The sequence below is a fragment of the Capra hircus genome, chromosome 3, assembly GCF_001704415.2.
Source record: "Capra hircus breed San Clemente chromosome 3, ASM170441v1, whole genome shotgun sequence".
In the NCBI taxonomy this organism is placed as follows: domain Eukaryota; kingdom Metazoa; phylum Chordata; class Mammalia; order Artiodactyla; family Bovidae; genus Capra; species Capra hircus.
Window position 1 is genome coordinate 34,096,593 of NC_030810.1, and position 24,634 is coordinate 34,121,226.

General features: G+C 44.5%; 1 protein-coding gene and 1 non-coding gene across 5 annotated transcripts in view; both read left to right on the forward strand.

Annotated features, from left to right (window-relative positions):
• The window catches only part of FGGY (FGGY carbohydrate kinase domain containing), a 502,898-nt gene that overhangs the window by 13,147 nt on the left and 465,117 nt on the right, over positions 1-24,634 (forward strand). For 3 of the 4 annotated variants that reach the window (XM_013962793.2, XM_018044764.1, XM_013962794.2), the window contains exon 2: positions 14,606-14,817. In XM_013962793.2, coding sequence (XP_013818247.2) covers positions 14,620-14,817 — 198 coding nt within the window. In that variant the 5' untranslated portion in view covers positions 14,606-14,619. Of the gene's footprint in view, positions 1-6,603; positions 6,700-14,605; positions 14,818-24,634 lie in introns of those variants that run through there. The other variant, XM_005678344.2, reaches the window with a different exon arrangement.
• Positions 13,910-13,981, forward strand: TRNAC-ACA. Its single transcript has one exon. It is a non-coding gene; the product is annotated as a tRNA-Cys (tRNA).

Consider the following 24,634-nt stretch of genomic DNA (forward strand, 5'->3'; position numbering starts at 1 on the left):
CAGAGTGAAGGAATAAATCAGAAGGAAAGACACCCTTAGATTTGTATAATTTTAAGTACAGGAACTATTTAGAAAGATGAGGGCAGCATGAATGCCTAGAGCTAATATTAGTGGTATTGTTATACTTTTCTAGTTAAGCGGGCAAGGGATGGAGAACTCAAAAGGAGAAATCCCGTGGAGAAAGCTGCCTTGAGAGGATCTGATATCTTAAAGAAATGCAGCAGGTTTGAGGCAGCTCCAAAGGAATGGAACCCGGACCCTACTTTCCTTCCTCCTGGAAGGTCTCTGCTAATGGCTCTCCATGGGCAAAACCAACTAGAAGATAAAAGGGTTAGAGAGCCTTAGAGGTCAGACTGTAATCCCCAGGACACAGGGTAGGCAGAAAAGGGTTGAGTGTGGAAGAGGTGGGTAAACAGAGAATAACCTGCATGGGGAATCACTGATACTTTTTAGATTGCCGGCTACAATGTCGGGGTGGTTGGTGGTGCCACTTGGTGGGAAAGAAGAGAAAAGGCACAGTATGTTCGGGCAGAAATAGGTTTGACACAAGGAAAAACGATGAGATGGTTTTTCCTGGAAGTCCTACAACTATCGTTTTAAATTGTTTAGAAGGTCCTTATCAACATGGATGATGAAGCAGAGTTTATATAGCAAGTACATATACAGTGATTTGTGTGGGGACTGGGTTTAGGAAAAGTGGGGAAAATAAAGGACAAGTCATTCAGCCTAAATTTATGTGTTGCCTGTCCCTTGGGCCATCTGGATTTTGGGCCAAATACACTGAAATCTGTTGCAGACCAGGCTGAGAGCTGAGTATCTTGAATTCTGCTAAAGTGGCTATGGGATGAAGAGATTTGGAAAGGACTCAGTTACTGAACACCTATAGGGGATAAACAGAGAAGGCCATGGCACCCCACTCCAGTACTCTTGTCTGGAAAATCCCATGGATAGAGGAGCCTGGTAGGCTGCAGTCCATGGGGTCGCTAAGAGTCGGACATGACTGAGCGACTTCACTTTCACTTTTCACTTTCATGCATTGGAGAAGGAAATGGCAACCCACTCCAGTGTTCTTGCCTGGAGAATCCCAGGGACGGGGGAGCCTGGTGGGCTGCCGTCTATGGGGTCGCACAGAGTCGGACATGACTGAGGTGACTTAGCAGCAGCATAGGGGATAAAAGTTGAGAAGACAGGTGATAAAATCAAGTGTGATTTAGATACACCAAACTCAGTATAATGTATCAGATTCTGGGATTATAGAATTATGTGGCCAACGTTGATATTAGAGTGTGGCTGTTTTAAATCATCATGCGACATAGTGGAAAGAGCATGGGTTGAATTCCCTCTCTTGTTTTTTACTGACTCTGTGACATTGGGCTGCTGCTGCTAAGTCACTTCAGTCGTGTCTGACTCTGTGCGACCCCATAGATGGCAGCCCACCAGGCTCCCCCATCACAGCTTTTCTTCCAAGGAGCAAGTGTCTTTTAATTTCATTGCTACAGTCACCATCTGCAGTGATTTTGGAGCCCCCCAAAATGAAACCTGTCACTGTTTCATTGTTTCCCCATCTATTTGCCATGAAGTGATGAGACTAAGATGCCATGATCTTAGTTTTCTGAATGTTGAGTTTTAAGTCAACTTTTTCACTCTCTTCTTTCACTTTCATCCAGAGGCTCTTTAGTTCTGTTCTTCACTTTCTGCCATAAGGGTGGTGTTATCTAAGGGATGCATATCCAAGGGCTGCTGCTGCCGCTAAGTCACTTCAGTCATGTCCGACTCTGTGCGACCCCATAGACGGCAGCCCACCAGGCTCCCCTGTCCCTGGGATTCTCCAAGCAAGAACACTGGAGTGGGCTGCCATTTCCTTCTCCAGTGTATGAAAGGGAAAAGTGAAGTCGCTCAGTCGAGTCTGACTCTTAGCGACCCCATGGACTACAGCCTACCAGGCTCCTCCGTCCATGGGATTTTCCAGGCAAGAGTACTGGAGTGGAGTGCCATTGCCTTCTCCAAGGGCTAGCTGACTTAAAAGAGGTTAGATGGTTTGGTTGATCCTGTGGGATAAAAATGTGGACGAGAGGGTGGAAGCCACATAAAGTAGATTTCAACCCAGTACAAGAATCTTTCTTGGTATTACAATAGTAGCTGCCTATTGTGAAAATTCATGCAGCACAGAGACGGGAGATTAAAAATTGCCCTCCATGCTTCCACTGTACCTCCTTCTCTAGATGTCACTGCGGTAAGCAGGCTTTTGCATATTCTTCCTGAAATTTTGTATGTTAGGTCTTCATACAGTTTAGTGGTTCTTAGGCTCTAGTAGCACTCAGGGTAGCCTGAAGGGTTTTAACAGCATAGGCTGTGAACCATACTCCCTAAAGTTTCTGAATTAGTAGGTCTGGGCTGGAGCCTGAGAGTTTGCATTTCTAACACATTGCTTGGTGGTGCTGATGCTGCTTCTCTGAAGATCACAGTTTGAGAACAACTGATGTGCTTTCCTCTTTACAGAGTTCTTACAAATGCAGTCATATTGTAGTATCTAAGAATTTGCTCTTTTACTCAATAACATATAATTAGCAATTTCCTTTAGCTATGTCTCATTTTTAACAACTGCTTCTGTATCAGTTTTAGCAAGTCCCCTATAAATGAATGGGGCTTTCCTAGAACCCAGATGCAGTGCAGGAGCTGCGGGAGATGTGGGTTTGATCCCTGGGTTGGGAAGATCCCCCGGAGGAGGGCATGACAACACCCTCTAGTATTCTTGCTTGGTGAATCCCTTGGATAGAGGAGCCTGGTGGGCTACAGTCCATGAGGTTGCAAAGAGTCAGACATGACTAAAGTGACTTAACATGCAGGCACTATAAATGAATATTGAATGTTTCCAAGGTTTTTGTGAGTGTGCCCTTGCCTTAAAAAGAAAAAAAGCAGAAATGTGCATTTTTGTATATATCTTTTAGATGAACCAATCTTCAGTTCTTAGAAGGTAAATTCTTAGAAGTTACAACTCTTGGGTAAAGGGGTAGATTTGGAAAACAGATAGATATTGCCAAATTGTCCTAAAGGAGGATGAACCAATTATTCTCCTGTTAAAGGTATCTGAAACTGCTTGTGTCCCCAAGCTCTTGCCCAAAATGGATATTATCAGTGTTTTCATTTTCTGCCCATTTTTTTTAAGTTTCTCAGTGTATCTCAGTGTTGTTTTGATTTGCGTTTCCCTCCATTTTTTGTGAGCTTAAAGGGTCAATGTATGGATTGAATATCTTTTTCTGTGAACTGCAAGTTTGTATTTTTTTGCATCACATGAACAAAGGCAGCAAACTTTCATTTGAGGGATTGCTAGTAATGTTGTAAGGTTGGCATATTAGGAGTTGTGATTAGAGATGAGGTTGGGAAGTGGGGTTAGTGGTTCGGGCAGGAGCAGGAGCTTTGAGTTCCTTGTGGGCCAGATAAAGAACTTGGCCTTCACTTTGGGCAGAAGCAGCATTTCTGGTGTTGAAGCTTACACTGCTGCTCATGATAATTTTAACAGGGCCTGTTTCTGGAAAGGCACACTGTTCAGTAATCTTCAATAGCTCATTCTTTAGGCCTTTCACGTGAGGCCTTGAAGCCACCTAGCCATTCTTCATAAATAGGGTGTGTGGGGGAGTGGTAGGGCAGCCCAAGAGGGAAGGGACACATGTATACTTCTAGCTGATTCATGTTGTTGTACAGCAAAAACTAACACAACATTGTAAAGCAGTTATCCTTCAATTAAAAAATGGTCAGTGATCGTTAGCAGTAAGTAAAAATAAATTACTCTATATTAATAATATATACTATATACTATATACTATATACTAATATATAATAATAATATAAAAATGTGTATATTAGTAAAATAATAGAGAAAAATTCTTTAAAAAGGAAAAAAAAAGCCAAAAGAGTAGGCCAGAGACCTCAGCCATCCTCGGTCTGGGCATTGTCTTTGAGGGCAGAGTTTTACAAGATGGTGCCTGCAAGATGGTGCCTGGATTTTGTTGCTGTACCCAATACTTCTCTCCTCCATGCCTGTGTGTGCGGAAGTAGGCTGCAGGTCAAGGAGGAAGAATGCCCTGGCAAGGGGTGCAGTGCTTCATACAGAAGAGAGGCTTGCGGACGGTGCTTCTAGACCTTTCCAGGGATGGAGAGTTCTTAGAGGCTTTTTATTTTAAAAGGTATTCGACTATTTTATACATTAATAATTTCCTCTTCCCTCCCAGCCCAAGAATTCCCCTATTACTGCAGGACACACGGCATGCTTCCCTCTCGGCAGAAGGAAGTAGAGGGCAGAACAATCTCAATATCTCAAGCTTCTCATAGTAGCCTGTATAGTGACATAGGGTTGTCATTAATCAGAGCATGGAGGGGGCGTTTCTGATGGTTGAGTGTCTGAGAAGTTTTCACAGGATGAACTGACTTGGAATTGTGTTCTGAATATGCTAAGGATGAAAGCAACTTGGTTGGGAGGTGGGAAAAGTCAAGTCATTTCAGGGATGGATAAGAGTCCTGTTCTGGCCTAGACAAACCTGAATTTGAATACAGCCTCCTTTATCTTCCAGCTTTGTGACCATCCACTGGATTTTGTTCCCCTGGGGATTTTAGTGTCTTCCCCCTGTAAGTGGGGGAAGGGTGGGTGTCATAAATGTGGGTTCCTCCACTCCCCGTCTCTGCAGAGAGAATAACTTGGCAGGGCATTTTAAAGGGCTTGGAAGGCATTTTAACAAGTAGGGAGCTGCTTTATTGGATCACAGGGATTGAAGAGAAGGCAGTGTAAGTGAGGTTTTATAGGAGAGGACATGGGAGATCCAGAGTTTAATTTGCTCTCAGGCAATGTTTGGTTTGGGAATTTGGGGATGTCATTTGATGCGTCAGATTTTCCACCCGTGATTTCGTCAGGACCTATACCGTGCATCTGGCCTCAGCATGGCTGGGTTTTGTATTTTCTCTGCGTCAGCTGTTGAGCGTTGCCTGGGTGGCTCTTGGAGGGTGGTGGGTTTTGGCCATTGCCCAGGACCGCCTCAGTGTTGATCCCTGTGGCCACCACATTGTGAGGCACGCACGAGGCTTCGTTAAGTTTGCCTGTTCTACCTGTTGGAATCCAACTTTGAATCTAAGACAACAGCCAGCTTTTCTTCCATCTGATTTAATTCCACACCCTTCATCCAGTCACCTCAGTTTGTCTTTAAAGATGGGCTCAGTCCAAAGCATGAAGATCCTCAATGTCTTGAGTAATACTGGGCTTTGATCTAGTGCTTGGAAGACGGATGAAGACAGTAAACTGGTACTTCTTTTATCAACTTCCATCTCCGTATTCTGCCAAGGAAGGGGGAGTTGGAACAAGACGCTTGGCTTCAAGAGTATAGCTGAGATTCCGCTGGCGAATGGAGCCCCCTTACTGCCACGTGCAACATTACCAGGTGCATTAGTTGCGCTTCAAGTACATAAACTAGGCACAACTTGATGCATCACTGTTTGACTTTACAAAATCTTGCAAAAGTAAGATTCTTACACTAAATTGTCAACTATTTAAGATCAGAAATGATATATTTTTCAGCTTTCTATTCCTAGTGTCCTGACCCAGAGAAAGCACTTTACATTTGTTTACTGGAATTTGAGCTATTAGACATGGTGTGAATACCTAGGTATAGATCATGCATACTAAACATCCCTGCAGATGTTCAGGGATGATTTGGTTATGAAAGAAAAGGTTGGCATATCTTAATAGTCCTAATAATTGCTGCTGTTTACTGAGAGAGAGAGAGAGAGAGAGAGAGAGAGAGAGTGTGTGTGTGTGTGTGTGTGTGTGTGTGTGTGTGTGTGTGTGTGTGTGTGTGGTGTGTGTGGGGGGTGGGGGGGTGGGTGTGTGGGGGTGTGGTGGGGGGTGGTGTGTGGGTGGTGGGGTGTGTGGTGTGGTGTGTGTGGTGTGTGTGTGTGTGTGTGGTGTGTGTGTGTGTGTGTGTGCCGCTCAGTCAGGTCTGACTCTTTGTGACCCTATGACTGTAGCCTGCCAAGCTCCTCTGTCCATGGAATTCTCCAGGCAAGAATACTGGAGTGGGTGGCCATTCCCTTTAAGGGGATCTTCCCATCCCGAAATCTCCCATATTGTAGGCAGATTCTTTACCATCTGAGCCACTAGGGAAGCTGTTACTGAGCATACCATATATTAATACCAGGCACTGTGCTGAGCATTCTGGTTATACAATCTTAGTTAATCGTTCAAAGAATACAGCAAGATTGGAGCTGCAGGAGACAGCCTTTTACTTTACGAGGAGAAGTACCTGTCAAGAAGCTGTGCTTGTTCTCCCATGTATATTTTTGGTAAAGCCGATGGAGAACCAGGTATTATTTCCAGATTAGCTCTTTCCTTCCCATGCCAAATTTTCTCTCCATTTTAGAGCATGGGAGAACTGCTTAAAGTGGTATTTCATTCTTTCTGTTGAGGAGACTAAAGTGGAGCAGCATACTCATTGCTTATCTTTTTCTTCCCAAATCTCCCAACCCCCTGATTATATTATAACTTAAAAAAAAAAAATTATGTGTGACTTGTGTACCTGAATTCCCAGCCAAGACCAAAGATCAAAGTCAAGAGAGGATATTAAGCTCACTCCCAGGTCCCTGGGACGCGGTATCTGTAGACACTGTCCTCAAGTTTGTCCCGGAGGAGTGGCCCACTAAGAAGTAGAACTGCAGGTAAGCTTATCCTCCCTGGAGGGTTGCAGTTTTAGGGAACAATGTTCTGCTCTGCACTTGTTGAGTGCAACGCTCAACGGCTGACGCAGAGAAAATACAAAACCCAGCCATGCTGAGGCCAGATGCACAGTATAGGTCATTTAGGGGAAAAGAAGGAAGCCAATATAAGAGAACAACCCCACAGAGTGGCTTTCAGCACGATTATGTGTAGCATGGCCCCTTTTGAGAATTTTTGGGGCAGTTATGCAGAGAACAGCCTCCATGTCCCTGACTCTGTCTCCTTTTCTCATACTGCCTTTGAGCAGCTTTCACGTTTGTTGAGGAATCAGCTGTGAAGCCTGTGGTTTCCTGTGGCACATTTCTAATAATATTTGTACAGGCTATTATTTAATGCACCATATAAATATTTATCATAAGAGCAGTCTTTTGATCTTGAACAGAGGCTAAAAACCAGTTCAGTCCGTGCTGGCAATTGGCTGGGAAGCTGTTCTGCCCTTTGGAGCCTCTTGTAGACTGAGAAGTTAGGTAAGGCCTGGGGCACGTGTGCAGCCAGCTTGAATTTCTCCCTGTAGCTTTTCTTTCTCTTGCCCTCCACAGTCTATGCTCTTAATTCTCTTGCCTGACCAGTCACCTCATATTCCCTATTAGTTATGTTTCTTTTTTAATGGGCTTCCCTGGTGGCTCAGATGGTAAAGAATCCGCCTGTAATGCAGAAGACCTGGGTTCGATACCTGGGTTGAGAAGATCCCCTGGAGGAGGCATGGCAACCCACTCCAGTATTCTTGCCTGGATTATCCCCATGGACAAAGCAGCTTGGTGGGCTACAGTCCATGAGGTCACAAAGAGTTGGATACCCCATATTCCTTATTAGTTATCTTTCTTTTTAGAGAATTTACCTCTGCCTCAAATAAATGAAGTGGGATCAACTTTCTGACTCTCAGCATTCATCTATTGGGCTTTAAAGCCACACCATTGTGACCTGGACAAAACCCAGCTCCTCTGGTGGTGTGCTCTGTGACCTTAAACTGCTTTATTGCTGAGAACCTCAGTCTCTTTAACTGGAAAATGAGCTCGAAGTGGCAACCTCACGGGATTGTTACAAGTGAAATCACAAAATCAGGTGGGTGATTTGCAGAGCAGAGCTTAATAAGTGCCAGTTGTTGCTGCCTTTGTTGTTGATACGGTTGTTGAAGGATTCGGTTTTCACTTTTAGGTTGGAAAGAGCCCTAAAGTTGCCTTGAGAGGCCAGGGTTCAAATGCAGATGCTGCTGCTGTTTACTCTTTATGTGACTTGGGGCAAATTTTCCTATCCCAACAAGGTATAATATGGTGGTAGGTTTCCCAGCTTAAATGCATTTCAGTTGGAAGAGATGAACTTGTGAAAGTGCCAAGCATGCAGGAGGATCCTAATCTTTTTTTTTTTAAAAGCAAATTATAAAAGGGAATAATGTTTTCCGTTTTGCAGTTAGTTTATTCTCTGAGGCCAAGAGGAACTGGAATATAGTTTGGAGTCTAGGACACATCAGAGAGTACTTATGACCCAGGAACAAAGGGCACAGAGGGGAGACGAGGAATCTGAGTACAGAAAATCCTCTGGCAGAGTTTTTATAACTCACAGGGTCAAGTTTCAGGGAAGCTGCCCTAGAGCTTGAACTTTTCAAGATCCAGGTGTGGAAACAATCATAAAGAGATCACTTAAAACCATAGTAATAGGAAACGTAGTGAACCTGAAATATTTAATTAGGATCTATTTCTTACAAAAACATGAACTGGGGTGTGTGTGTGAACAATGCAGAGAAGGGATGATGCCCTTGTTCCCGTGGGTTTGACTCTCTTTTGGACTCATGTCTCAGTCATACAGTCTAGAAATGGATAGTTTTACCAGAGGCCACCTGGTATTGGGGAAGGGACAGTCTCTGAAGGTGGGCAGCTTGAGTTCTGAGTAAGCCAGTTGTAGACAGAGTAGGCACATGGCTTTGAGCCCTAGGTTAGGAAGACCCCCTGGAGAAGGAAATCCACTCCAGTATTCTTGTCATGAAGAGAGGAGCCTGGTGGGCTACATTTCACAGGGTCACAAAAGAGTCAGGTACAACTTAGCGACTAAACAACAACAATGATGTACAGAGTAGGCGGAGTCCTTGGCAAACATACATTAACTAAGTGGAGGGTGCCCGGCAGCATGGGGCTTCCCAGGTGGCACTGGTGGTAAAGAACCCACCTGCCAGTGCAGGAGACATAGAGAGGTGGGTTCTGTCCCTGAGCTGGGAAGATCTCCTGGAGGAGGGCACGGCAACCCACTCTAGTATTCTCGCCTGGAGAGTCGCTATGGACAGAGGAGCCTGATGGGCTACATACAACCCATGGGGTCGCAGAGTCGGACATGACTGAAGCAACTTAGCATGCATGAGCCTGTTAGCATGGCATTCTGAGATCGCTTAGGGATTTGGCAGCCAGAGGGATTGAGATTGCTCTCACCTCCATCACCTGCTATTTATATGACATACGGGAGCAAGTTACTTGACTAGTCTAGGACTTGTTTTTCCTCATCAGTAAAATGGGAATGGTCCTAGTAATTCTCTTCAAGGGTTGATATCAGGACAAAAAGTGGATTTAAAAATGTAAGCAAGCTGCTTAGTAAAGCATCAGATACACAGTAAATTTTTACCTTTTATTATTTCCCTAAAGGTGGGTTTTAAGAGTTTGCTCTGAGTCTCAGGGACATGGTGAGTTTGTGCCATGTGCCAGACACTGGGCTGGCACTAGGGGTACCGCTGTGGTCCAGGCAGCCCTGGAGTTAACTCTCTAATGGCAAAGCTGCAGTCTCCATACAAGTCAGACATGGAGGGGGAGGGTTCTCTGGAAGGATGGTCTCTTTCCTCTTTAGCCAAGAAATAGGTCCAAAACCCAGAGCCAGGGTAAGCCCCAAGTCAGCTACAGAGTGGAAATCTGCCTCTTTGGATTTTACTGGGAATAAATCAGGATGTCTGGGTGGTGGGTGGTGAGATGAGATATTCCATGCAGAAGAGGACAGTCGCAAGTGAGGGAACCAGGCCTGAGGAGCTGGGCCAGGCCCCTGGGGGCCTCTCTTGTCACTGGCTATGGTAGGAGAAGAGAGAAACTTGGGTGGCTGGCCAAGTCTGTGTAAGCCAGAATGTTTGCATAGACTCTTCATTTCCTATTTTTCCCCCTTGTTTCTCCCTGCAGTGTTTAGAGTAGTTTTGAAAAGCTCTAGTCAAGGACAGAGTTGTTGACTTGCCAGGATCAGTGTTGGAGAGCAGCGTCCTTGGGTCCTTCCAAGTGGTGATGGTGGGACACTAAGAGAGGGAGTCCTGAGTTCAGCAAGTGGAGGCCTGTGGTCATTTGGGGGCGGTGGAGCGGCCAGCCTAGCCAGTCTTCCTCCTCTGCAGATAAAGAAATCTGGGAAGATATAAGCCACGGCACTGCCCTGTTCTGCCCTTCACTGTATCCTCAGTTCCTAGCAGGGTGTCTGACGCCTGGCACAATCTGCATTTCTTCTAATGTCAGTCTCTGATTGCAACATGCCTCATTATTTCATATGTCACTAAGAAAGATGTTCCTGGTTGCCATTGGTTTTTAAGAGTCACTGATTTCAGAGAAGCTAAATGTGAAAAGAAATGGGTACCTTAGAATTAATAAAATGTGGTTATAAGCATCCAGTAAATATTTATTAATTGGATGAATGAAGCACACAGATATTAGAATCAAGGCAAAATACTACTGCAGATAAATACAAACCTAGGAATCTGAACTATTAAAGCATTAAAGCATGAACCTGTTCATCCTTATTTTTGTTGTTGTTGTTGTTGTTGATTCACTGATTTAGGTGCTCATTCCATAAGCACTTACTGAGAACTATTATGTACCAGACAGTGGACTGGTTTGGGGATACAGGCACTGTAGGAGCTGAGGATATAGAAATCAATCAGTTCCTTTCTTCATTTTCAGGCCAGTGAGGGAGGTGAACACAGAAGCAAGAAATTTGGTCAGAGTGATTTTTAAAAAGTTTAAAAGAAGGCATTCCAACATGTATACTATCATGTAAGAATTGAATCGCCAGTCTATGTCTGACGCAGGGTACAGCATGCTTGGGGCTGGTGCATGGGGATGACCCACAGAGATGTTACGGGGAGGGAGGTGGGAGGGGGGTTCATGTTTGGGAATGCATGTAAGAATTAAAGATTTTAAAATTAAAAAAATAAAAAACAAAAAAAAAGATAAATCCTAGCACAAAGCAAAAAAAAAAAAAAAGTTTAAAAGAAAGAAGGGACACAGTACTATGGTGGCACTGGGGCATGGAGAGAGGCAAGAGGTGATGGTTGGGATTCTTTGGTGGTGTAGTGATTAAGACTCTGTGCTTCCAAGGAAGGAGCCCAGGTTCGATCTCTGGTCTGGGAACTATATCCCACATGCCTCAGTGAAGATCCCACACATGGCAGCAGAGATCCTACATGCCACAGCTAAGACCCAGAGCAGCCAAACAAATTAAAAAAAAAAATGTTGGTTGAGCATGATCTTAACATGAAAGTCAGTAGGCAGCATATTAAAAAGCAGAGATGCCAACAACGGTCCTTCTAGTCAAAGCTATGGTTTTTCCAGTAGTCATATATGGATGTGAGAGTTGGACTATAAAGAAAGCTGAGTGCCGAAGAATGGATGCTTTTGAACTGTGGTGTTGGAGAAGACTCTTGAGAGTCCCTTGGACTGCAAGGAGAGCCAACCAGTCCATCCTAGAGGAAATCAGTCCTGAATATTCATTGGAAGGACTGATGCTGAAGCTGAAACTCCAATACTTTGGCCACCTGATTCAAAGTACTGACTCATCGGAAAAGACCCTGATTATTGAAAGGAAAGACTGAAGGCAGGAGGAGAAGGGGATGACAGAGGATGAAACGGTTGGATGGCATCACCGACTCCATGGACATGAGTTGAGTAAACTCCGTGAGTTGGTGATGGACAGGGAGGCCTGGCGTGCTACAGTCCATGAGGTTCCAAAGATTCAGACACGACTGAGTGACTGAACTGAACTGAACTGAGGGAGACAAGAGAGAAAGAAAGTTGGAAGGAAAGAGCAGTATGAAGTGGAGACAGTCCTGTAGTGGTGTGGTGCACCTGGGAACCTGTGAGGGTTCAGTGTGTCTGAAGCCTGATGTGAGAACAGGCAGGACTATAGTAGATGTGGCTGGATAGGAGGCAGAGGGCAGTTCCCGGAGGGCCTGGGATGCTGTGCCGAGGGCCTCAGCCAATGGTTTTCAGTCCTTAGGAGGAACTCAGCAGAGCCACTGTTGGGGGGAGGGTTGAGGGCCAGGCAAGGATGATCTTTGCTTGACACAGCGCTGCTGTGCTTTGATCTATTTCAGTTTCCTTCGAGTAATGGCTTGAAGAAAAAATATCCCCATTGGATGTTTGAAGGAATGCATGGTTTGAAAACTGGTGCCACTGATCATGTGGGCGAGGAGATGAGAAAACAGGTTGGAGCCTGGGAGTTGTTCTCTGAAGCTCAGAGGAGGGTAGCCCTTGTTCCTACTCCAGCTTCCACCTTCGCCTCTCCAGCTGCCCATGAATCATAGAGGCCACATGCTGTTGGGGGATCACTGGGAGCAAGTCAGAAGCCATCATGTTTAACGAAGCCATTTTTAACTGGGATAAATACCCAGGAAACCTTAACGGAACACCTGCTGGCTGACTTTGTTTTTGAATCCCCAAGTATGATCTTGCGGAGGAAACATTACCTCTTTGGAGTGAAAGGATGCAGAACACTGCTGTGGTTGAAATTAGACCCTGGGCGCTGAGGCCACCCTGAGCTCACCTAGGGGGCTGTAGCACGTTCTCCAGCGTAAATGTCTTGGAGGCTTGTTCTTATTCTTTAAAACTCCAGTCTGGAAAATGAAAGCCTCTGTGAGATGTCTGCATCATGGGGGCTAATCTGAGCAAAGGGACCCAGAGCCGCAGTGAAGGCCAAGGAATTCCTCGAGTGTTTGCTGGGCAGTTTCCTTGTAACTCGCAAGGGGTCTGTAAAGAAAACAGATTGTCTAACAAGTTCCTGATCCTGTCTCCCTCGAGGCTCCTTCCCAGTCCCAGTCAGTTCACGACAACGGCTGCAGTGTATCTGCCTCTTCTCCAAATGTGTGCTGTGAGCTGTTACGAAGGAAAAGAGAACGTACAGGGGTGGGATTGTGGGTAAGAGAACGTACAGGGGTGGGATTGTGGGTTCAGGCTGCTCTGCAGTCGTGCTGTGAGTTGTTACAAAGGAAGAGAGAACGTACAGGGGTGGGATTGTGGGTTCAGGCTGCTCTGCAGTCGTGCTGTGAGTTGTTACGAAGGAAAAGAGAACGTACAGGGGTGAGATTGTGGGTTCAGACTGCTCTGCAGTCGTGCTGCCTCCTCTCTTGATTTCCGAAACCTTTCTGCCCGTCAGTATAACGTGCATGATTATCACAACTTGCGTTTACTGTTCATCAGTGTGTGGACCTAGCGTTAAGAGAAAATTTATATATTCCTTGGAGTCTCATCTTAATCACCTATAAAATAAACACTCACCGTCAGGGTGAGGAGGGAATTGGATGAAAGCAGGCAAAAGGTACAAACTTCCATTTATAAGATAAATGAATAGTAGGAATATAATGTACAACGTGATAAATATAATTAACACTGCTGTATTTGTGTATGAAAGTTGTTAAGAGACTAGACCCTACAAGACCTCGTGACACAAATATTTTTCTGTTTTTCTTTTCAATCTGTATGAGATGATAGATGTTTACTGGATGTATTGTGATAATCATTTCTTAAGGTATGTAAGCCATTATCATTATGCTGTGTACCTTGAACTTAAACAGTTCTGTATGTCAATTACACCTTAATAAAATTGGAGTAAAAATGGTCTCACCTTGTAGCATCACAGTGAGTAGAGGGCCTCTATGCTAAAGCTGAAACTCCAGTACTTTGGCCACCTCATGAGAAGAATTGACTCATTGGAAAAGACTCTGATGCTAGGAGGGATTGGGGGCAGGAGGAGAAGGGGATGACAGAGGATGAGATGGCTGGATGGCATCACCGACTCGATGGACATGAGTTTGAGTGAACTCCGGGAGTTGGTGATGAACAGGGAGGCCTGGCGTGCTGCGATTCATGGGGTCGCAAAGAGTTGGGCACGACTGAGCGACTGAACTGAACTGAACTGAACTGAATGACTTCCCTGGTGGCTCAGATGGTAAAGCACCTGCCTACAGTGCAGGTGACCCAGGTTCGATCCCTGGGTCGGGAGGATCCCCTGGAGAAGGAAATGGCAACCCACTCCAGTACTCTTGCCTGGAAAATCCCATGGATGGAGGAGCCTGGTAGACTACAGTCCATGGGGTCGCAAAGAGTTGGACATAAGTGAGTGACTTCACTCACTCACTCATGTACTGTTTAAAGTGCTTATTGGCACGTAATAGGTGCTCAGTAGATAGTTTTTTGAATGAATGGCTGACCGGGTAGGTGAGTTACTTTTTAGCAGTGGCCATTGCCCTTTTAATTCAAATTCGGTGAGGAAAAAATGTGTATCTGTTGCTTCCAGATTCTCAGTTCTACAACCCTTTGTTTATCCTCATTGCACTTTTCATCTGATATCACAACTTTGTTTGAATAATGGTGAAGCTTGTAAATGCTCATCATCTGAGTCCCTCCAAAGAACAGAAACTCTGTGTCTGAGGCCACGCCTGCCTGTTCACCCACCACCTACCTCAGTGCCTGCTTGCACACTGGCAGCAATGAGCATCTTTCTTGGATTAATGAATAGTCATCCAGTTTGTCAGCTGTGCCCCTTCCACTTCCACTTTCAAGACGTCCCATGCTCGACTTTGCAGACCAGCTTGGTCTTCACGTGGTTTGGCCTTTGACCCCACAGGTGGAGGGATAGCAATGTCCGGTGGAGATGAACCCAGGAGCTACTATGTGGGCATGGACGTGGGGACTGGCAGCGTCCGAGCAGCCCTTGTGGACCAGAGGGGCACCCTCTTGGCTTTTGCAGACCAGCCCATCAATCAGTGGGAGCCTCAGTTCAACCACCATGAGCAGTCGTCTGAGGACATCTGGGCTGCGTGCTGCATTGTCTCAAAGGTATGGCCCTGACTCTGGCATTCTATCCTTGCACATGCTTCCTTCCCACTGCCCCTCTGCTGAGTGTCTCTTGTGTGTCCATCTGGTGCCAGGGACAACGTAAGGGTAACTTTAGACACTGGCTTTGCCTTTTGGGAGCTCAGGGTCTGTGATGGAGACCAACAGTCAGCAGGGATATGACATGAGAGGTGTGGGAACAAAGTGACTGTGGCTGGAGCTGAGGCTGGGGCCAACCCAGAGGGGCTCAGGGTAGACGGTGGAGGACTCGGAGCATGCAGTCAGAGGATTTGGTTGGGTGTGACTCTATGTGAAGATGTCGCTGACAACCATAGCTCACCTCCACAGCGCCTTCAGGTGTGTCCAATTCTGTGTAAGGTTAACCTGCATCATAGAGGGGAATCCTTGCAATGGCTGTATAGAGGCAGCGCTATTAACACCATCATTTCACTGAGGCAGAAACAGAGGCACAGAAAAATTAGATAACTTACCCATGCTTATACAGTTAGTAATTATGAAAGGCAGGGCTGGAACCTAAGCAGTCTGATTCCATTGCTGCACCCTGAGTCACTGGACTGTCCTGCCTTCCAAGTGGACAAGTGAGGGGAACCTCTCTTGTTCAGAGGGAGCAACATACGCAAAGGCAAGGTGGGCTCTGAGAAAGGAAGAAAGTCGGGCAAGACCAGTGCATCTCTGAGTTGTAGCAGGTAGGCATTTTTCTTGAGTGGCCTTTGTTTGCAGTCAGCTTGCTGACTTGGAAAAAAGTGACGCTGGGTGAGAATTGTTCCCTTTTAGTTTCGCTTGACTGGTTTTATATCCCAGTAATCAGGAACGACAGAGATGTTTTTGTCTTTTTTTTTTTTTTTTTACCCCAGAGGGAAAAATAAAGACCTGGATTCTGTCTTCTCCCTGTTTCTAGTTTAGTTCCTTAAATATTCATGATGGGCTTGGTAATTTGCAGATGGACAATTCACCATTCTGTCCGTATCGATCAGTCTGTTTAAACTTTCATGAGCTCTGGGCTGCTGTTAGTGCCCCCAGAGAAGAAGGCAGGGAGAGGAGGCTGGGGGTGGGCAGCACTGGAGCATGATAGAGGAATAAAAGGGAGGCATGTCTTTTCTTCTGCCTGTTTAATTTTCTTCCTCCCTCCCCCTCCCAGCCCTTGCCTTGGTGAGAATCCTCTACTCTTTGCCCTTGGGTCTCCTTTGTCCTTCCAACATAGAGCCTTTCTTGCCATTAAGGAAATTGTCAAGAAGGAAATACAATCCCCTGATGAAAAGCTACTTTAAAACAGGTCTGCTCTAAGTACAGCTTGGTGTAATGCTGGATTTTTAATCATCTTACAGTGGCAGCCACCGCATTATCTGTTTGAGCCCCTTCAGCCATGTGAGTGCTCCGGGCATTTGTCCTTCTTGAGGCTGTGCTTCTAGCGTAAACCTGGATGACACTATTTGGTCCTAGGCCCTTCTTCTCACATGGGGCATGGCCATGGGGCCATGTGTCAGAAGCCGTGGGATAAGCATGACGCATCTGCTCATAGCTTATCGCTGTGTGAGGTTGAAGGAGGGAAGCATGTTTATATTGGAGAGTAACACGCCAGAGAGCAAAATTCTAGAGCTGGACTGCCTGGATTGACATCCCAGTTCCAACATCTATTAGCTTGTCATCATGAAAAAATTACTTTTGGTTTTTTGCTTGAGTTTTATCATCTGTAAAATGGGAATGATGACTGTACCTATCTGCTTTGGGTCGCTGTGAGGATTAAATGAGTTAATGCATACAAAATGTCATAACGGTGCCTGGAAATGAGTAAGCACTGTGATTCCTATGGCGATTGCACTGATGACAGTAACAAAAATGAGTAGATGATGGAGGAGAATGAATTTTTAAGATAGAATGTTGAAAAGTCAAAGTCAGTAAGGGAGGTACCTCATGGGGAACATTCACTCCTTTTCTCGTTAGGGTTCTTTCTATGTAAGATTTTGAGAAGCAATGGTCTGGGGCAAAGGGTGACATAAAATACATCCTGACCTGTCTTGTTCTCAAAAACTTAAGGAGCTCAAGAGCTTGAGAGCAGTTGTATTGTTTCCTTTTCTCTAAGTTGCTCACATTGCCTGAGATGGTTTTCCCTTAGTCAAATTAATAAAAACAACAAGAACAACAGCAGCAACAGTGGTAATAGTTACCACTATTATTAGTAATAATAACAGTAATCATGAAGAATAATTAATAGTAATATTAACAGTAATAATAATGATGATGGCAACTAACATTTCTTGGACACTAATTCTGTTCCAGGTATCAAGCTGAACACTTTATACCAATCACTCCTTGTTATCAACACAAAAATCTCTCTTTTAAAAAATTGAAGTATAGTTGATTTACAATGTTATGTTAGTTTCACATGTACAGCAAAGTGATTCAGATATATATATATATATATATATATATATATATATACACACACACACACATATATATATAGTCTTTTTCAGACTCTTTTCCCTTATTGGTTAGTACAAAATTATTGAGTATAGTTTCCTATGCTATAGTGTAGGTCCTTGTTTGTTAACTATTTTATATATAGTGAAAGTGAAGTCACTCAGTCGTGTCCAGCTCTTTGCGACCCCATGGACTGTAGCCCGCCAGGCTCCTCTGTCCATGGGGTTTTCCAGGCAAGAATACTGGAGTGTGTTGTCATTCCCTTCTCCAGGGGATCTTCCCGACCCAGGGATCAAACCCAGGTCTCCCTCATTACAGGCCAACTCTTTACTGTCTGAGCCACCAGGGAAGTAGTGTGTATATATTAATCCCAAACCCCTAATTTAACCCTCCCTCACTTTTCCTTTTGGTAACCATAAGTTTGTTTTCTGTGTTTGTAGGTCTATTTCTACTTTGTATCTAAGTACGTTTGTATCTTTTTTTCAAGATTCCACATGTAAGCAATAATATAGGTGGAATCTTTTGTCCTTTCCTGCCTGGCGTAGTTCACTTAGTAAGACAGTCTCTAGGTCCATCTTTATTGGTGCAAATGGCATTATTCATTCCTTTTTTTTTTTTAACTGAGTAATATTCCATCGTGTATATGAACCACGTCTTCTCTATTCATTTCTCTGTTGTTGGACATTTAGTTTGCTTCCATGTCTCGAGCTCTGTGTCATCGCCGATTTTAATGGCTTATGTTCCTTTTGGGGGGCTTCCCAGGGGCTCAGTGGTAAAGAATCTACCTACCAGTGCAGGAGATATGAGTTCCATCCCTGGCTCGGGAAGGTCCTCCGAAGGAGGAAATGGCTACCTACTCCAGTATTCTTGCCTGGGAAATCCCACAGACAGAGGAGCCTGGCAGGCTACAGTCCACAGGCTCACAAAAGGGTCAAACACAACTTAGTGACTAACCATTTCTGTTGGAGCCACAAATCTTAATCACCTCAACAAGGCAAGAACATTGCAAGTTTAGTGTATAGTAACAGATTCCATTAGGAAGAAGAAGATAAGCTGGAGGTGTCGTTTAGTCTGCAAATATTTATTGAGCACTACTGTGTGCTATGCTCTTTGCTAAGAACTGGTGTATATATAGGAGAGGGGGCTACAACAAGTTCTCTGCCTCTAAGGATAAAATAGTTAAGTTGCATGGGAAAAAAATATCCACAAAGTCAACAAAGTGCCATTTCCCCCCCGCTAAATTGTACCAGCTGTATAAGTAATATATACTTCGAGAGAGAGAGAGAGAGAGCAGAAGGAGGAGTCATACATGTGGGATTGAGCAATGATGTCACCCTCCTACCGTTCATAGAACCTGTATGGTTTGCAAAGCATGTTCCTATCCACTTGATTGTCTTAGGAGGTGGGTAGGGGAGGGATTGTTCCTTCCATATTATAGTTGAAAAGAACAGCTGGGATCCAGAGAGTGAAGTGAGTTTTCCTAAGTCACCCAGGAAGTGGGTGATAAGCCTGAAGTCAGGTCATATCTCTGCATTCCCTCCGGCTCCAACACCCCATACCTTCATCTTTTGTTCAGATCGGCACTGGAGTGTAACCTCCTAAATGTCCTTCCCCTCTGTGATATTTCTCCTTCTCGAGCTGGAATGACATTTTAATGCTAACTTGACAACTCTTCTATAGCCTCAAACTACTCTTAAGATAGAACTCAGAATTCGTAACATGGCCTCCAGGCCTTGCATGGTTTGGTTTTAGCCTGCTCTTCTGGTTTATCTCATGGTCCTTCTCTTAGCTCTTCCACCTACATGTTCCTTCTCTCCTGTCTTCACACATGCAGTGCTTCCTCTCTTTCATACATATTCTCTCTTCTTCCTGTACACTCTTCCTGCCTACAGTCAACATATTTCACTCCCATACATCCTTAGATCCATAATGTCCAATATGGCAGTCACTAGCCACATGTCTTTTCATACTGTTCATGGGGTTCTCAAGGCAAAAATACTGAAGTGGTTTGCCATTCCCTTCTCCAGTGGACCACATTTTGTCAGAACTCTCCACCATGACCCATCCATCTTGGGTGGCCCTACACGGCATGGTTTAGTTTCATTGAGTTAGACAAGGCTGTGGTCCATGTGGTTAGATTGGCTAGTTTTCTGTGATTGTGGTTTCGGTCTATCTGCCCTCTGATGCCCTGTCTCAGCACCTACTGTCTTACTGGGGTTTCTCTTACCTTGGACATGGGGTATCTCTTCACAGCTGCTCCAGCAAAGTGTAGCTGCTATTCCTTACCTTGGAGGTGGGGTATCTCTTCATGGCCGCCTCTCCTGACCTTGGATGTGGGTATCTCCTCTCGGCCACTTGCCCTCCAGTGCCATTACTTTGCCAACAAATGTCCATCTAGTCAAGGCTATGGTTTTTCCATTAGTCATGTATGGATGTGAGAGTTGGACTGTAAAGAAAGCTGAGTGCCAAAGAATTGATGCTTTTGAGCTGTGGTGTTGGAGAAGACTCTTGAGAGCCCCTTGGACTGCAAGGAGATCCAACCAGTCCATCCTAAAGGAGATTGGTCCTGGGTGTTCATTGGCAGGAGTGATGTTGAAGCTGAAACTCCAATACTTTGGCCACCTGATGCAAAGAGCTAACTCATTTGAAAAGACCCTGATGCTGAGAAGGATTGAGGGCAGGAGAGGAAGGGGATGACAGAAGATGAGATGGTTCGATGCCATCACCAGCTCAATGGACATGAGTTTGGGTAGACTCCGGGAGTTGGTGATGGACAGGGAAGCCTGGTGTGCTGCAGTCCATGGGGTCACAAAGAGTCAGACACAACTGAGCGACTAAACTGAGCCATGTGTCACCATTTACCTTTAGTTAAAATGAAGTGTAGGTCAAAATTCACTTCCTGGAAACACTTTTTTTTGCACAGGTTTCTACAAAGTCAGCTTCTCAGGTCCTTCGAGTGTTTCCTCAAATCTCACCTTTTTGGCAACTGTCTGCCTTCCCCGGCATTCCTGATTCCCCTGACATCACTTTCTAGTAAACTGTACATACACTATATAATTTTTTCAGTTTATGGCTGTTGTCTGTCCCTACAATGTAACCTCCAAAAGGGTAAGGAATTAAAAAAAATTTTTTTCTTTCCGTTGCTTCCCAAATACCCAGAAGAGTGCATAGCATGACCTTAGAAGGGGCTTGATGGTATTGAATATTTACTGACTAATTGAATGAATGAGTAATTGAATTATGTAGGCAATGGGGACTGATGGGCCTGAGGGAACTAGGGATTTCATAACCTCATGCATACCCCCAAAGCTGACAGAAGCATTCAAATCAAGAATTAAAATAATACAGAACCAGCCACATGGAACTCTGTTGAAAGCTGAATTCTGTGAGGCCCCAGGCCTTGACCCTTGGTTCAGATATAGCTAAAGATAAAACCAGGTATGCCTCTGACCCTCCAGTTCTCAGTTTGGAAGATTTCTGAGGAACGCTGTCTCCCCACCCAATATGGCAGAGCCTGCTGATTTAAAACACATGCAGGATTGAACTGGTTCCCACAGTCAGAACAAAGCGATGCACAATCCCTTCCCCAAATATTTGTTTGCTGCCCCATAGCTACGAGTTGACAGTTGCGAGACATGGACCAGGTTACAGAATGAAGTTGCAGAAATCTCCTTCTCTGGAAATTCTTTAGCAGAGCAATGTGCTTTCTCTCTAGCCGAGGAAATTCCCTTGATGCCAAGTTGTTGGGGTGAGTTTACTAGCCTGCTTTCTTCTTCCATTAATGAGAGTATAAAAAAATCCTCAGGTCAGCAGGTCAAAGTCCCAGGGGCCTTCTGGGTAGTGTGACTCTGACAGCCATCTCTCTGAGATGGTTTAGCTGGGGGGTGGGGTGGAGGAGTTGTGGTGGGGGGTCTCAGTCATGATAAGCATGATCATAAGGTATTTCCATATAAGGCTGGGCAAATGACAGTGGCTGCCTAACCAAATCAGGTTTAAATGCATGTCACAGTTTTTTCTCCAGTTCTTTGTGATAGGTTTCCCTTTTAGAGATGGAGACGCTGAACCTTTGTTGCTGAAAAGCCATAATTAGAATATAGAACTCTGTAGGTCTTCAGAGGGGATTCATAAAATAGATTGAAGAGAATATTTTTTTTTGCTTCTACTGGAAGGTCACCTTCACCACAATTCTTAGGAGGATTCGAGTTTAATCTTTCAATCATTAATCCTGTGGTTTTTACATGTGATTACATGACACAGAGAGCATGCTATACTTCATACATAAGATTCCATAAACACAATTAATGAAGCATCAAGTGAATTTTTCCATCCTTCACGTTTCCTACAAAGGTTGATCAGTTCCAAAGCACTTTCAAATTAATTGATACTTTTGATTCTTACCTGTCTCTCTGTTAGGAACCTGAGGCTTGTAAAGGTGATGATATTAGTGCAAGATTACCTGAACTGGGTGTTGGGACCAGAAGCTGGTGCTTTTGATACCATAGTGTATGCTCCATTCTCCTGAAGAGCTGCCTTTTTGTATTGAGTTTTATTGCATTTTCTACTTGTTCTCTCCCACTTCCTCTCTTGACTAGAGATCTTTTGTAGGCCTGTGTAGGATGGGATTGCCTAAGTCAGGCATGCGCTCTCTGGGCACAGAGACCAATAGGGCTGCATGACAGGTAGAAGTTAGGGCTGGTTTATGCATTGACAGATTGAGGCTCCATGAGTTCAAAGACTGGATGCAATTAATTTACTCATATAATGGCAGCTACTTCTTGTGCACTGATGTTGGGCTAATCACACCTTATTTTGCTGAATTCTCCTAACATCATTCAGTTCAGTTCAGTTCAGTCGCTCAGTCATGTCTGACTCTTTGCAACCCCATGAATTGCAGCATGCCAGGCCTCCCTGTCCTTCACCAACTCCCAGAGTTCACCCAAACTCACATCCATCGAGTTGGTGATGCCATCCGACCATCTCATCCTCTGTCGTCCCCTTCTCCTCCTGCCCCCAGTCCCTCCCAGCATCAGAGTCTTTTCCAATGAGTCAACTCTTCTCATGAGATGGCAAAAATACTGGAGTTTCAGCTTCAGCATCATTCCTTCCAAAGAACACCCAGGACCAATCTCCTTTAGAATGGACTGGTTGGATCTCCTTGCAGTCCAAGGGACTCTCAAGAGTCTTCTCCAACACCACAGTTCAAAAGCATCCATACTTTGGCGCTCAGCCTTCTTCACAGCCCAACTCTCACATCCATACATGACCACAGGAAAAACCATAGCCTTGACTAGATGGACCTTCGTTGGCAAAGTAATGTCTCTGCTTTTGAATATGCTATCTAGGTTGGTCATAACTTTTCTTCCAAGGAGTAAACATCTTTGAATTTCATGGCTGCAGTTACTATCTGCAATGATTTTGGAGCCCAGAAAAATAAAGTCTGACACTGTTTCCGCTGTTGCCCCATCTATTTCCCATGAAGTGATGGGACCAGATGTCATGATCTTAGTTTTCTGTATGTTGAGCTTTAAGCCAACTTTTTCACTCTCTTCTTTAAGAGGCTTTTTAGTTCCTCTTCACTTTCTGCCATAAGGGTGGTGTCATCTGCATATCTGAGGTTATTGATATTTCTCCCAGCAATCTTGATTCCAGCTTGTGCTTCTTCCAGCCCTGTGTTTCTCATGATGTACTCTGCCCATAAGTTAAATAAGCAGGGTGACAATATACAGCCTTGATGTACTCCTTTTCCTATTTGGAACCAGTCTGTTGTTCCATGTCCAGCTCTAACTGTTGCTTCCTGACCTGCACACAAATTTCTCAAGAGGCAGGTGAGGTGGTCTGGTATTCCCATCTCTTTCAGAATTTGGCACAGTTTATTGTGATCCACACAGTCAAAGGCTTTGGCATAGTCAGTAAAGCAAAAATAGATGTTTTTCTGGAAGTCTCTTGCTTTTTCCATGATCCAGCAGATGTTGGCAATTTGATCTCTGGTTCCTTTGCCTTTTCTAAAACCAGCTTGAACATCTGGAAGTTCATGGTTCATGTATTGCTGAAGCCTGGCTTGGATAATTTTGAGCATTACTTTACTAGTGTGTGAGATGAGTGCAATTGTGCAGTAGTTTGAGCATTCTTTGGCATTGCCTTTCTTTGGGATTGGAATGAAAACTGACCTTTTCCAGTCCTGTGGCCACTGCTGAGTTATAGTCTAAGTAGTAGCTTTGCATAACCAAGGGAGCTGGCTTTTTGGCTTCCTAAAGTCACAAGACTAGTCAGTGGTGGAGCCAGGTTTCAAGCTCAGGTAGTCTTCCCCAACACCATTGATATTAGCCACTGCTTAGTGATTTCCAAGCCAACTTGGAAGGACATTCCAGGCAGAATTGGCCATGCTTATAAATGCTGTAGATATGATCCAGCAAGACAAGGGGCCTGGAAGGACTGAAATTGTGTAACCTGCCTTGGATCATGTAGCCAGAGTGACAGAGCTAGGATTTGAAACCAGGTCTTTGTGTCTCTTTGTCATGAATTTAAATGCTCCTCATGCTCTTCATTGGTAGGACTGATGTTGAAGGTGAAACTCCAACACTTTGGCCACCTGATCCAAAGAGCTGACTCATTTGAAAAGACCCTGATGCTGGGAAAGATTGAGGGCAGGAGGGGAATGGGACGACAGAGGATGTGATGGTTGGATGGCATCACCCACTCAATGGACATGGGTTTGTTTGGACTCAGGGAGTTGGTGATGGACAGGGAAGCCTGGCGTGCTGCAGTTCATGGGTTGCAAAGAGTTGTACATGACTGAGCAACTGAACTGAACATACTCTTCTAATTCTAGATGGATCAATGTAGTAAAGATTTACAGGGCGTTCACCTGGTACTGTTGGGCAAAGATGTTTCCTGGAGTCACAGTTGGGTCACTGGCAGTGTTCTTCTGAGGACGCATGCCCTGTCTGCAGGATAAGTCTCTCGGGCAGGCAGGCAGTGTGGTGGAGTAGGAAGAACCTAGCCATTGACTGGCTCTGAAACAGGATTACATTCAAGTTCTCAGTCTCTGGGATGTGCTTGCTCTTCCCTTCTCTCCCCAGTCTTCTATTTACTCTTTTTATGAAATGAAAATACTAAATGTTTCCTCAGTAGGCTTTGTAAGGATTAAATAAGGTGATGCTTGTAAAGTATCTGCCACACAGTAAGTGCTCAATACATGATGACATTTTATTATTTGTTGTTAGTATTTGAAAAAAATGCTTTTCCTTGTTGAAAATATGTAATAGTTGTGTGTAGCTCTTATTTAAGGAACACATTCAAAGTAAAAAATAGTCCTAAATGACAAGTCTGGCTTTCTATAACAGGGGAAAAGAAGAATTGTACATTTCATCTCTTTAAA